The sequence below is a fragment of the Heptranchias perlo genome, chromosome 11 (genome assembly GCF_035084215.1).
Source record: "Heptranchias perlo isolate sHepPer1 chromosome 11, sHepPer1.hap1, whole genome shotgun sequence".
Lineage (NCBI taxonomy): Eukaryota > Metazoa > Chordata > Chondrichthyes > Hexanchiformes > Hexanchidae > Heptranchias > Heptranchias perlo.
The window spans coordinates 28,131,558-28,146,600 of NC_090335.1; the positions used below are offsets into that span (position 1 = coordinate 28,131,558).

The 15,043-nt window shown below is 43.0% G+C and overlaps 1 protein-coding gene across 3 annotated transcripts in view; it reads right to left on the reverse strand.

The window, feature by feature from the left end:
• The window catches only part of LOC137327204 (glutamate receptor ionotropic, kainate 1-like), a 297,693-nt gene that overhangs the window by 62,395 nt on the left and 220,255 nt on the right, over positions 1–15,043 (reverse strand). For 2 of the 3 annotated variants that reach the window (XM_067992764.1, XM_067992766.1), the window contains exon 7: positions 4,901–5,044. The exons of the other annotated variant lie outside the window; for it this stretch is intronic. In XM_067992764.1, the coding sequence (XP_067848865.1) occupies positions 4,901–5,044 (144 nt within the window). The remainder of the gene's footprint in view (positions 1–4,900; positions 5,045–15,043) is intronic. 3 annotated transcript variants of the gene reach the window in all.

The following is a 15,043-nucleotide window of genomic DNA, read 5'->3' on the forward strand; positions in this document are numbered from 1 at the left end:
GCAGGTTAAACCAATCATTTCTATGCATTGTTTGTATAAATGTGTAGGCCTCCAAATCAGTATCAGTTAACACTCTAATGGGCACGGAGGGGGTACATTTTACAACTTAGTGCTCATGGGTTCACAGCATAGAAACTCATGCAATAGGAGTGCAAATTAGCAATTCGGGACCGGGGGTCAGCTTGCTCAATTTGTGGCTCGTTCAATTTTCTCGACATTAATATTTAGCCAGAGCGCTAAATCATAAAATTTGCCTGGAATGTTCTATTGCAGAAGGCATCATCGTTCTCTTTATTTTGGAATATACAAGTATATTTCCATGATGTGTTTTTCACTTTTATTAACCTATTTTGCCATAAGGGAAGACTGAAAAACAAAAAAGCTGCTGCTTTCATGTCAAACTGAATAGAAATAAGTGTTAAAGAGATTTTTCTGGCACCAATCTACATTACTTTAACTGTCCTTAACCCCTTCACCAGCACAAATTATATAGAGGATTGAGCAGAAAACATTCTCGATGATATACACTTAAGGTTTGAATGCCAGTCACATAACAGATCAACATAAAGTACCCAAAGCACCAGCAGCCACTCGTCAGGCTGCCAAATAGGTTAAGCCATTACTGAAAAGCAAATCACTCTTTAATGTAGGACACTGAATATCTTCCCTTTGCTTCATAATAAGAATTTTTTGTTCAGATTTTATGGGTTACTAACACCCGAGCAACAATTTTAAATTCAGCCAATAAAGACAGTTAAGAAAAATGAAGAAAAACTACTATATAAGACATCTAATCTGGATTAAGTCCTGTAATCTGCAGTATAAAATATTTGTAACAATATGATGCTGTAATCCTTAAGTGATTACACCAGAAAATAATGCGTCTCTTTTGGTAGGTCACATGATTCCAACACAGTATTCCGTGCACCCTGCAGTCTATCGCACTACACCTGAGGAGAGTGTGTTTGATATGTTTTTTTTAACCAAAATCTAGCAGATCTCCTGTGCCATTGTTCATGGGTAGCCGGGATTGTGTTTTTCTGATATTTACTGCAGTCCCACTATAGCCTAAATGTGGCAACAATTCACTCATTGCTGTAATGCAGCAAATTAACTGGAGCATTATATCAAATGTCTTACACAAGGCAAAAGTATTACAGTTTACTGATGCTGCACAATACAGACCTCACAGACGTAATAGGACTGATTTCCCTCTCCAGACCCCCAGAAGTGCACTGCATCCGTGAAGGGAGGAGTCTCCTAGAATTTCCTGGCCCTGGCGCTGGGATTGGCGGGGGAGGGAGGGGGGGGCGTAGATACAGGAGCATAGCTGCAGGCCTGAGATGTCTACAGCTTTGTTCTTGGCTGCCTGCATCAGGATCTTCTGCCTGCTGCTGGATAGGACCACCAGAAGGCCCCGGGCCCCGACGATCGTCCTGCTAAACAAAGAGAACTTACCTTCATCAAGGTTCCATATTTGGAGTGCCACTAGGAACCCCCTGCAGACCCTTCAGTCTATGGAGGGTCCCTGTGCAGGTCCCAGCTTTTTTGGGATGTCCTCCATTTGGGTGCCCTCAGAGGAAAGTGAGGTAAGAGGACCCCAAATGATCTGTCCCACAGGTACAGGTGTAGTTCTTCCCAGACAGGGAACTCCCACATCCAGAAATCCTGGGGCAGTGTAGTGATGGTGTAGACCTGGGATTTGAATGTAATGAAGAGGAAAATCTACTGTAACATTTGTAATATTATTCACCTATCATTTTACAAAAGTTGCTTAAGATATATTAGTTTTGTCAAATTTATTTGTTCTTCCCTCCCCCAAATCTCTCCTTCCAGTTACTTACATTGGAAAGTATTTATTATTTTGTATCATCTCTCAAGGTAGATTTGTTTAAGACAATGGAAATGAAAATCGGGTGAAATGTATAACAGGCGACTGATCCAATATTGTCCGTTTTACACTATCGCCGAAAGTCAAAATTACCCCCAAATACTTTTATTCTTTTGTTCATTTATTTCTCCTCCCTCACCAATACATTTCTTCTCAGTTATTTACATGATTATAAAAGATGTATATTTTTCTTCATGGTGAATTAGTAGTTCTTGTTGAAGTTGCACCAGGGAGATTATTCACTGTCGAAACTCCAATGATCAGCACCTGAACAAGTAGTCATTCGTCATGGTCCAGAGCGACTGACTCTGCCATAGAGTCCAGGGTCAGTATCAAATGCCTCCTAAACATCCCGCTCTGGCCCCAGTACAAACAGCAGGCTCCCTCATTTCATTCCTTCATCCCTCCCTTATTTTACACAAATAAAAAAACCTCATCTCAAACAACGTTGTTCGCTCAGAATTTTTATGTAAAGACTTAAACGGTATAAAATGCTGAAAAAAAAATCTTATTTTTCTGCTGCTCATGCCTTAGAGTTGGTTTTGTACCTTTTCTGTCTGGTTGTCATTCAACACGGGTTGCATGGTGCACCCTGTACAGCTCCACTGATATAACGGTGAAAACTACAGCTCCCATTATGCAGCTCTCTCACACACACATTTGTTCCTAGGGAGATCTTGACTCCCTAATCTTATTCTACCTGGTTGTGTTTGACTTGGGTTATCATAGTGCACTTTGGGTATTTTAGTTCCACACGAGCAGGTTGAAAATTCTCCCACACAGAATTCGTCCACAGCAGGTGGAAATCCCCAGCATTCTAGCCCCAGGTGAAATTTCTAACTCAAGCTAACTTCCCAGAAGGCAGGCCCGTGTGGGAGAAACTTATAACATTAAATATCCAACTTTATGGCTATGTTTGTGTTTTTGTTTCAAAATTGCATAATCTTTAATGTGTTTGTATGTTATAAATGTTAATTTCTAACTGTATTCATTGACCTGAACCAGGAAGGAAAATGGTGGCTGAAATCAGTGTGAAGAAATTATTTGAATAATTTGACTGATCGGTTTTGTGGTACTTGCTGGACAGTGAATGGTAGCTATGGAAAAAAATGAGGAATTTGATTGCTTGCTTTTCTGCTGCTTATTCATTCCTCCCTGGTACTTTTTACTACTTTTGATTCATTCAAATTTAGTCAATTGGATATTTGATTAGTAAATTTATTTGAGCCAATCACGATTTCGTTTTGCCAAGTGGATGTGTAACACCTGAGATATGATGCCTCTGGAGGCCACAATTTCAGGTGGGAGTTTTTAACTAGTATTGCACTACAGACACATGCAACGAGTGCTAGGAAACAATGGGGATCCAAGGGAAAACCCTCCAGTGGGTTGGAGTCATTCCCGACACAGACGAAAATGGTTATGGTTGTTAGAGGCCAATTATCACAGTCACAAGGCATTGCTACAGGAGTTCCTCAAGATAGTGTCCTAGGCCCAACTTCATCAATGACTTTCCCTCTGTTATAAGGTCAGGATTGCGGCTGTTTGCCGATGATTCTATTGTATTTCATTTCATTCACAACTCCGATAATGAAGCACCCCATGGTAGCCTACAGTGGGACCTGGACAACATGCAGGCTTGGGCTGACAAGTGGCAGGTGACATTCACATCCAGATAAGTGCCAGTCAATGACTATCCCCAATAAGAAAAAGCCCAACTGTCTTCCTCTGACTTTCTATGGTACCACCTTCAACTAGTCCACCATCATCTACGTCTTGGGATGGCTACTGATCAGAAGCTTATTTTGACCAGTCATATCAACACTGTGGTACAAGAATAGGGCAGAGACTGGGTACTTTGCAATGAGTGGCTCACCTCCTGACTTCTCAAAGTCTCTTTGCCATCTATAAGGCTCAAGTCAGAATAGAAATGAAGCACTCACCACTTACCATCCAGGACAGAGCAGTTGGCTTGAGCAGCATCCCTGCCACTGGACTCAATAGCCACCCTCCCCACCACCAGCACACAATGGCTGCAGTATGTACTATGTACAGGATACATTGCAACCATTCACCAAGGTTACTTCAACAGGACCTCTCAGCCCTGAAAACAGCAGCAAAGTCCTGGTCACACCATTACCTCCAAGTCACACACCATCCTGACTCAGACATATATCGCCATTACTTAATTTGTTGCTGGGTCAACATCTTAGAATACCCAACACCATTGTGAGAGCACCATCATGTTAAGAACTGCAAGGGTTCAAGAAAGTGGCCCATTACTACCTTCTCAGGGCAACTAAGGGTGGAGAATAAATGTAACCTAACCAGCGTCGCCCACGTTCTGAGAGCAAATAATAAAAAAACTGCAAGACTTTTAATTATAGAGACTGTACATTTTATCCTTTGAAAAAAAAATACCTGCATGCGAGTTTAAGCAATAACTCAGTTTCAGAGTTTAGATAAAGTGGTTAAATAATGATTTATGCCATATGTGGGCTGATTTCCTGATTGAGTGCACCCAGCTGGATGTGACACTCACAGGGAGCATTGATTGGGAAATCATGGCCCTGAAGTCCCTGGTTTTCTCTCCATTCATTTAATGGTCTGTGGGCCATTTCATGAGCAGCGCTCCTTGTGAGTGCCTTTCCTCAGTGGGAGTGCCTGATAGGGGAATTAGCCTTAAGATCTCTTCATTAGATTGTAATCTTGCACCTCACTTTGAAATATCTGTAAATCTGCCTGTAAATTATTCACTGGTCACAGTGTTTTGGAGTGTTCCTAAACTACGACAGCAGCATCCTCAGTACATGATGTACAATATTCTAAATAGGTATGTGAGCTAATAATCTGGAGAAATAGCATTTATTTGTCCATAAGTGTTATAAGTACAATGGTTTTACCTTGGAGTGGTCCCGCTGTACTGACCCAATAACTGCTTAAACGTGTGCACTGAAGTGGAGAACAAATGGCCACATAAAAATCACAGGAGATAAATAGTTGACTTGCCTCTTTGATGAGGTTCATAAACCTGGATCCGAAGCGCCAGGGTTTGTGCCTGTGACACTGTAAGGAGCTGATCGTCATTTGAAAGGCTTTTCGGAAGGCTACGGACACCACGTGCACTGCATCATACATTAGGGCTGCATCCGTCTGCCAGAAAATATCAAAACAACATTTCTGCAGCAGATATGAACCAGAGAGTTAATATTGAACTTGAAGAAGAGAGAGATAATTAAACACAATTCCTTCTATTCTGCTGTCTCTGATTGTACATGTTTTAATGAAGTACCATTGATGATTTTTATTGGTCATATAATAGTTCCATTTATTCCATGAGAAATATATTTTTAATGTGAAATATCATGTTCTTATCCCTATCCCACATTTTAAAGTAATTCACTTTACATTATATACATCACTAGCATCATACATATCAAATATTCCAGCTACTAGTTTTAGTACGGGAAAATGATTTAAGGATGACTAGAGGATGCACAATGGAGAACGATGGGACAGGTTATTTTGTTAATTACCCTGTGATGAACAAATAAAATACAAATCTTACTCATGTGTAGAGGTTCCACATGTCAGAGTTATAGCTGCTCTTTCACACACAAGTAGCAAACTATCTAGAATGCCCATTGCCAGTGAGTTACTCTGCTAATCGGTGGGTCAGTTGCTCCTTGTACAATCTGGAAGATTTAGCCTTGCTGCTGACCATAGTATGTGATTTCATATGTGCAAGTTATCATTCATTTTTTTTCTTTTCAAACATTCTTGTGAGTTTTGTGCTCATCAATGTGAGGGATGTTAATGCTGAGGAATAGAGCACTTTCCCATTCCAAGCATCTACAATCAGCATGAAACCACTAGCAAATCAGGTATGGATGGTTAGATGCAGAGGAAAGCTTCCTCTACTCTGCCCCAACAATGTTCTTCAACCATACATAAAAGAGAGCCCCCTATTGCACCAGAGTGACATTTCCACATTTTCCGAAGTGAGATTGCCAAGTCAGTGCCAGCTTTGTCCTGTGGACCCATTCTCACCTGGAATGACTGGATTAAAAATTCCCGAACTTATCTCACATAGGAACCTTATGAATAAGGTGATGAATAAGCTTATGGATAATGAATCTTATGAACCTTCAATAACTCTGGCTGGATTTAAACTCATATCTTACCCAGCTCCCCCCCCCACCCACAATTTTTACTTTTGCACGTGTGAAACACCAGGGGGTTAATTTCTGCGCGGCTTTCCCCCAATCGTCCACCGTAACTGGAAGATCTGTGGAAACCCCAGAGAAATGGAAATTCAACCCCCAGCTCTCCAGGCGATGAGCTATCCATTTGTCTCCATGCATTGAAAATATATTTAAACTGATAAAAACAATAGGAACAGGAGTAGGCCATTCAGTCCCTCGAGCCTAAACCACCATTCAATTAGATCATGGCTGATCTGTGTCTTAAATCCATCTACCCGCCTTGGTTCCATCCTCATTAATACTCTTGCCTAACAAAAATCTATCAATCTCCATTTTGAAATTTTCAATTAATCAAGCCTCAACTGCTTTTTGGTGTACAGCGTTCCAGATTTCCACTACCCTTTATGTGAAGAAATGATAGGTAACTAACAGCACAGGTAGAAGCAGCAGATGGGACTAAATAAACGATTACATTGTAGATAATTATCCCTTTGGGCATCTAAAACAGTCTGTACCTCATGCCATTTTTTTTTAGGAAGGTGGGCTGTCAATATAGTTGGTCACTTCAACAACATACTCAGCAAACAAATGACTAATAAATCAGTTGATTTTGCTAAAACGCAGACTATACATATTTTTAAAAATTCGTTCATGGGATGTGGACGTCGCTGGCGAGGCCAGCATTTATTGCCCATCCCTAATTGCCCTTGAGAAGGTGGTGGTGAGCCGCCTTCTTGAACTGCTGCGGTCTGTGTGGTGAAGGTTCTCCCACAGTGCTGTTAGGTAGGGAGTTCCAGGATTTTGACCCAGCAAAGATGGAGGAATGACCATATATTTCCAAGTCGGGATGGTGTGTGACTTGGAGGGGAACGTGCAGGTGGTGTTGTTCCCATTGCCTGCTGCCCTTGTCCTTCCAGGTGGTACAGGTCGCGGGTTTGGGAGGTGCTGTCGAAGAAGCCTTGGCGAGTTGCTGCAGTGCATCCTGTGGATGGTACACAATGAAGCCACAGTGCGCCGGTGGTGAAGGGAGTGAATGTTTAGGGTGGTGGATAGGGTGCCAATCAAGCAGGCTGCTTTGTCCTGGATGGCGTCGAGCTTCTTGAGTGCTGTTGATGCTGCACTCATCCAGGCAAGTGGAGAGTATTCCATTACACTCCTGACTTGTGCCTTGTAGATGGTGGAAAGGCTTTGCGGAGTCAGGAGGTGAGTCACTTGCCACAGAATACCCAGCCTCTGACCTGCTCTTGTAGCCACAGTATTTATGTGGCTGGTCCAGTTAAGTTTCTGGTCAACGGTGACCCCCAGGATGTTGATGGTGGGGGATTCGGCGATGGTAATGCCGTTGAATGTCAAGGGGAGGTGGTTATACTCTCTTAGGTGACGAAGGAGAAAGCCTCCGAAAGCTTGTGATTTTCAAATAAAACAGTTGGACTATAACCTGGTGTTGTAAGATTTCTTACATTTTTCAACCCCAGTCCATCACCGGCATCTCCACATCATGGAGACTCTCTCTTGTTGGAGATGGTCATTGCCTGGCACTTGTCTGGTGCGAATGTTACTTGCCACTTATCAGCCCAAGCCTGGATGTTGTCCAGGTCTTGCTGCATGTGGGCACGGACTGCTTCATTATCTGAGGAGTTGTGAATGGAACTGAACACTGTGCAATCATCAGCGAACATCCCCATTTCTGACCTTATGTTGGAGGGAAGGTCATTGATGAAGCAGCTGAAGATGTTTGGGCCTAGGACACTGCCCTGAGGAACTCCTGCAGCAATGTCCTGGGGCTGAGATGATTGGCCTCCAACAACCACTAACATCTTCCTTTGTGCTAGGCATGACTCCAGCCACTGGAGAGTTTTCCCCCTGATTCCCATTGACTTCAATTTTACTAGGGCGCCTTGGTGCCACACGGTCAAATGCTGCCTTGATGTCAAGGGCAGTCACTCTTACCTCACCTCTGGAATTCAGCTCTTTTGTCCATGTTTGGAGCAAGGCTATAACGAGGTCTGGAGCGGAGTGGTCCTGGCGGATCCCAAACTGAGCATCGGTGAGCAGGTTATTGGTAAGTGCCGCTTGATAGCACTGTCAACGACACCTTCCATCATTTTGCTGATTATTGAGAGTAGACTGATGTGGCGATAATTGGCCGGATTGGATTTGTCCTGCTTTTTGTGGACAGGACATACCTGGGCAATTTTCCACATTGTCAGGTAGATGCCAGTGTTGTAGCTGTACTGGAACAGTTTGGCTAGAGGCACGGCTTGTTCTGGACACACAAGTCTTCAGCACTACAGCCCGGATGTTGTCGGGGCCCATAGTCTTTGCTGTATCCAGTGCACTCAGCCATTTCTTGATATCACGTGGATTGAATCGAATTGGCTGAAGACTGGCTTCTGTGATGGTGGGGATAGCGGGAGGAGGCCGAGATGGATCATCCATTTGGCACTTCTGGCAAACGCTTCAGCCTTGTCTTTTGCACTCACGTGCTGTACTCTGCCATCATTGAGGATGGGGATGTTTACAGAGCCGCCTCCTCCTCCCGTTAGTTGTTTAATTGTCCACCACCATTCACGGCTGGATGTGGCAGGACTGCAGAGCTTTGATCTGATCCGTTGGTTGTGGAATCGCTCAGCTCTGTCTATAGCATGTTGCTTCCGCTGTTTAGCATGCATCTAGTCCTGAGTTGTAGCTTCATCAGGTTGGCAGCTCATTTTTAGTTACGCCTGGTGCTGTTCCTGGCATGCTCTTCTACACTCCTCATTGAACCAGGGTTGGTCCCTTGGCTTGTTGGTAATGGTAGAGTGAGGAATATGCCGGGCCATGAGGTTACAGATTGTGCTGGAATACAATTCTGCTGCTGCTGATGGCCCACAGCGCCTCATGGATGCCCAGTTTTGAGCTGCGAGATCTGTTCTGAATCTATCCCATTTAACACGGTGATAGTGCCACACAACACGTTGGATGGTGTCCTCAGTGTGAAGACGGGATTTCATCTCCACGAGGACTGTGCGGTGGTCACTCCTACCAATACTGTCACGGACAGATGCATCTGCGACAGGTAGATTGGTGAGGACGAGGTCAAGTAGGTTTTTCCCTTGTGTTGATTCGCTCACCACCTGCCGCAGGCCCAGTCTGGCAGCTATATCCTTCAGGACTTGGCCAGCTCGGTCAGTGGTGGCGCTACCAAGCTACTCTTGGTGATGGACATTGAAGTCCCCCACCCAGAGTACATTCTATGCCCTTGCTACCCTCAGTGCTCAACATGGAGGAGGACCGATTCATCAGCTGAGGGAGGACGGTAGGTGATAATCAGTAGGAGGTTTCCTTGCCCATGTTTGAACTGATGCCATGAGATTTCATGGGGTCCAGAGTCAATGTTGAGGACTCCCAGGGCCACTCCCTCCTAATTGTATATCACTATCCCACCACCCCTGGTCGGTCTGTCCTTCCGGTGGGACAGGGCACACCCAGGGATGGTGATGGAAGAGTCTGGGACGTTGGCTGAAAGGTATGATTCTGTGAGTATGGCTATGTCAGGCTGTTGCTTGATTAATCTGTGGGACAGCTCACCCAATTTTGGCACAAGTCCCCAGATGTTAGTGAGGAGGACTTTGCAGGGTCAACTGGGCTTGGTTTGCCGTTGTCGTGTCCTGTGCCTAGTGGTCCGATGCCGGGTGGTCCGTCCGGTTTTATTCTTATTATGACTTTTTTTAGCGAGATTGTACAACCGAGTGGCTTGCTAGGCCATTTCAGAGGGCGATTAAGAATCAACCATATTGCTGTGGGTCTGGAGTCACATATAAGCCAGACCGGGTAAGGACGGCAGGTTTCCTTCCCTAAAGGACATTAGCGAACCAGATGGGTTTTTACAACAATCCGGTAGTTTCACGGCCACCATTACTGATGCTATTTTTTATTCCAGATTTTATTTAATTAATTGAATTTAAACTCCCCAGCTGCCGTGCCGTGTCTATACACACAGCTTTTTTGTGATTAGATACTTTTGCTCTAGGCAGATGGCATAAAAGCCTGGCCTGATAGCTGCCATTCATTCTATTTTACCAGCAAAGCTTGTGGAGGTTATCCAAATGAAAGGCACTTGCTCTACGTGTTATTCCTCGGCTACCTTTGTCATTACCTGACATGGTTTTAAGGGAGTAGCAAAGCCATCCCAGCTGCTTTGATGGAGTTTGCTTCTCATTTATATGGAGTTTGATTGCATAATGTTGTCAATTTTTACACTAGTATCATACATAGTTACAGCACAGAAGGAGACCGTTTGGCCCATCGTGCCTGTGCCGGCTCTTTGAAAGAGCTATCCAATTAGTCCCACTCGTCTGCTCCTTCCTCATAGCTCTGTAATTTTTTCCCCTTCAAGTATTTATCCAATTCCCCCTTTGAAAGTTACTATTGAATCAGCTTCCACCACCCTTTCAGGCAGTGCATTCCAGATCATTACAACTCGTTGCGTAAAGAAAGGTTTCCTCATGTCGCCTCTGGTTCTTTTGCCAATCACCTTAAATCTGTGTCCTCTGGTTACCGACCCTTCTGCAACTGGAAACAGTTTCTCCTTTCTTACTCTATCAAAACTGTTCATGATTTTGAACACCTCTATCAAATCTCTTCTTAACCTTCTCTGCTCTAAGGAGAACAACCCCAGCTTCTCCAGTCTCTCCACATAACTGAAATTCCTCATCCCTGGTACCATTCTAGTAAATCTCTTCTGCACCCTCTCTAAGGCCTTGACATCCTTCCTAAAGTGTGTTGCCCAGAATTGAATACTCCAGCTGAGGCCGAACCAGTGTTGTATAAAGGTTTAGCATAACTTTCATGCTTTTGTACTCTATGCCTCTATTAATAAAGCCCAGGATTCCATATGCTATTTTAACAGCCTTCTCAACTTGTCCTGCCACCTTCAAATATTTGTGTACATACACCCCCAGATCCTGGATCCCCTTTAAAATTGTACCATTTAGTTTACGCTGTCTCTCCTCATTCTTCCTATCAAAATTTATCACTTCACACTTCTCTGTGTTACATTTCATCTGCCATGTGGCTGCCCATTTCACCAGTCTGTCTATGTCCTCCTGAAGTCTGTTGTTATCCTCTAAATTGTTCACTACATTCCCGAGTTTTGTGTCATCTGCAACTTTGAAATTGCACCCCGTATGCCCAAGTCCAGGTCATTAATATATATCAAAAAGAGCAGTGGTCCTAATACTGACCCCTGGGGAACACCGCTGTATACTTCCCTCCAGTCAGAAAAACAACCATTCATCACTACTCTCTGCTTTCTGTCCTTTAGCCAACTTTGTATCCACGCTGCCGCTGTCCCTTTAATCCCATGGGCTTTAATTTTGCTTACAAGTCTATTATGTGGTACTTTATCAAAGTCCATATACATACATCAACCGCACTACCCTCATCAACCCTCTCCATTTACTTCATCAAAGAATTCAATCAAGTTAGTCAAACATGATTTTCCTTTAACAAATCCGTGCTGACTTTCATTTATTAGCCCATACTTTTACAGTGCCAATTAATTTTGAGCCAGATTATTATCTCTAGAAGTTTCCCACCACTGACATTGTTGGGTTTATCCCTCTCCCCTTTTTTTGAACAAGGGTGTAACATTTGCAATCCTCCAGTCCTCTAGCACCGCCCCTATATCTGTTTCAATGTAGCACTAGGGTTCATTAAGTACATCTGGTTCAGTTACATTGGTAACTTTCTTTTAAAAATCGTCAAAAAAGATGCAGTAACATGAATGACAATCTTCAGTTTAACATGGAGACTTTGCAGTTACAAGTTAACATTTTTCATCAGATTAACCTTTTCTCATAGGATTTTAAAAATAATTTATAATTTTGATGAATTTTTGTCCTCGGCATGGTAAAGGGATCCCGTTCCATGAAAAGAAGCAGTTATTTTCCTATTTTTGGTAACTATTGTCAGCATCAAACATACCCAGGCAGGTTCAGCACGCCCAGATGAAGAAATGCTCCCTCTACTTTGATCCAATGTTGCTTAACCCAACTTCAGAAGGACACCCGACTTCACCAGTTCAAACTTATCCATTTCCTGCACCTGCTTTTATTGTGTCCTGTGACTGAGATTGAAATTACACATCTCCCAGTGCGTCATCCCCATTTTAATGCAAGTTTTACACTGAGTACCTAGCTTGTTATTAGTGTTAACAAATGAAAACAATCATAGAAACATACAGCACAGAAGGAGGCCATTCGGCCCATCGTACCTGTGCCAGCTCTTTGAAAGAGCTATCCAATTAGTCCCATTCCCCCCTCCCTCCCAATAGCCCTGCAAATTTTTCTTTTTTAAGTGTATGTCCAATTCCCTTTTGAAAGTTACTATTGAATCTGCTTCCAACACCCTTTCAGGCAGTGTATTACAAATCATAACAACTCATTGAGTAAAAAAAATTCTCCTCAGCTCCCCCTTGGCTTTTTTGCCAATTATCTTAAATCTGAGTCCTCTGGTTACTGACTCTCCTGCCAGTGGACACAGTTTCTCCTTATACATTATCAAAACCCCATATAATTTTCAACACCTCTATAAAATCTTCCCTTACCCTTCTCTGCTCTAAGGAGCATAAGAACATAAGAAATAGGAATAAGAGTAGGCCATATAGCCCTTCGAGCGTTCTCCGCCATTCAATAAGATCATGGCTGATCTTCTACCTCAACTCCACTCTCCCGCCCTATCCCCATATCTCTCGATACCCTTGGTGTCCAAAAATCTATCGCTCTCAGTCTTGAATATACTCAACAACTGAGCATCTGCAGCCTCCTGGGATAGAGAATTCCAAAGATTCACAACCTTCTGACTGAAGAAATTTTTCCTCATCTCAGTCCTAAATGACCGACCTCTAATCTTGAGACAATGACCCCTAGTTCTAGACTCGCCAGCCAGGGGAAATAGCCCCTCAGCATCAACCCTGTCAAGCCCTCTAAGAATTTTATACATTTAATGAGATCACCTCTCATTCTTCTAAACTCCAGAGAATATAGGCCCATTCTACTCAATCTCTCTTCATGGAACAACCCTCTCAACCCAGGAATCAATCTAGTGAACCTCCTCTAAGGTAAGTATATCCTTCCTTAGGTAAGGAGACCAAAACTGTACACAGTACTCCAGGTGTGGTCTCATCAGAGTCCTATATAATTGCAGCAAGACCTCCTTATTCTTAAACTCCAACTTCCTTGCAATAAAGGCTAACATACCATTTGCCTTCCTAATTGCTTGCTTTACCTGCATGTTAACTTTTTGTGATCCATGTACAAATACACCCAAATCCATCTGACTACCAACATTTCTTAGTCTCTCACCTTTTAAGAAATATTCTGCTTTTCTATTCTTCCTACCAGTGGATAATTTCACATTTCCCCACATTATACTCCATCTGCCACCTTCTCGCCCATTCATTTAACCTGTCTATATCCCTTTGCAGCCTCTTTGCGTCCTCCTCACAGCTTACTTTCCCACCTAGCTTTGTATCATCAGCAAACTTGGATACATTATACTCGGTCCCATTATCTAAGTCATTGATATATATTGTAAACAGCTGAGGCCCAAGCACTGATCCTTGCTGCACCACACTAGTTATAACCTGCCAACCTGAAAATGACCCGATTGTCCCTACTCTATGTTTTCTGTCTGTTAACCGATCTTCAATCATTACTAATATATTACCCCCAATCCCATGAGCCCTAATTTTGTGTGGCACCTTATCGAATGCCTTTTGAAAATCCAAATACAGACTAGTCAGTTTAACCTTGGTGGTGGGGAAGCTTTTAGAAACAATAATCCGAGACAAAATTAATAGTCACTTGGACCAGTGTGGATTAATAAAGGAAAGCCAGCACGGATCTGTTAAAAGCAAATTGTGTTTAACTAACTTAATTGAATTTTTTGATGAGGTAACAGAGAGGGTTCATGAGGGCAATGTGGTTGTTGGACTTTCAAAAGGCGTTTGATAAAGTGTCACATAATAAGCTTGTCAGCAAAATTGAAGCCCATGGAGTAAAAGGGGCAGTGGCAGCATAGATACGAAATTGGCTAAGTGACAGGAAACAGTGTGTAGTGGTGAACAGTTGTTTTTCAGACTGGAGGAATGTATACAGTGATGTTCCCCAGGGGTCGGGACTAGGACCACTACTTTTTTTGATGTATATTAATGACTTGGACTTGGGCGTACAGGGCACAATTTCAAAATTTGCAGATGACACAAAACTTGGAAGTGTAGTAAATAGTGAGGAGGATCGTAATAGACTTCAAGAGGACACAGACCAGGTAGAATGGGCGGACACATGGCAGATAAAATTTAATGTAGAGAAGTGTGAAGTGATATATTTAGGCAGGAAGAATGAAGGGAGGCAATATCAACTGAATGCTACAATTCTAAAGGGGGTGCAGGATCAGAGAGACCTGGAGGTATATGTGCACAAATCTTTAAAGGTGGCAGGACAGGTTGAGAAAGCGGTTACAAAAGCATAGGGGATCCTGGGCTTTATAAATAGAATTGTAAACAATTTTACAACACCAAGTTATAGTCCAGCAATTTTATTTTAAATTCACAAGCTTTCGGAGGCTTCATTCTCCACATCATTTATAAATAGAGGCATAGAATACAAAAGCAAGGAAGTTATGTTGAACCTTTATAAAACACTGGTTCGGCCACAGCTGGAGTACTATGTTCAATTCTGGGCAGGGCACTTTAGGAAGGATGTGAAGGCCTTAGGGGGGGTGCAGAAAAGATTTGCTAGAATGGTTCCAGGGATGAGGGACTTCAGTTACGTGGACAGACTGGAGAAGCTGGGATTGTTCTCCTTACAGCAGGGATGGTTAAGAGGAGATTTGATAGAAGTGTTCAAAATCATGAAGGGTTCAGATAAAGTAAATAAAGAGAAACTGTTCCCATTGGTGGAAG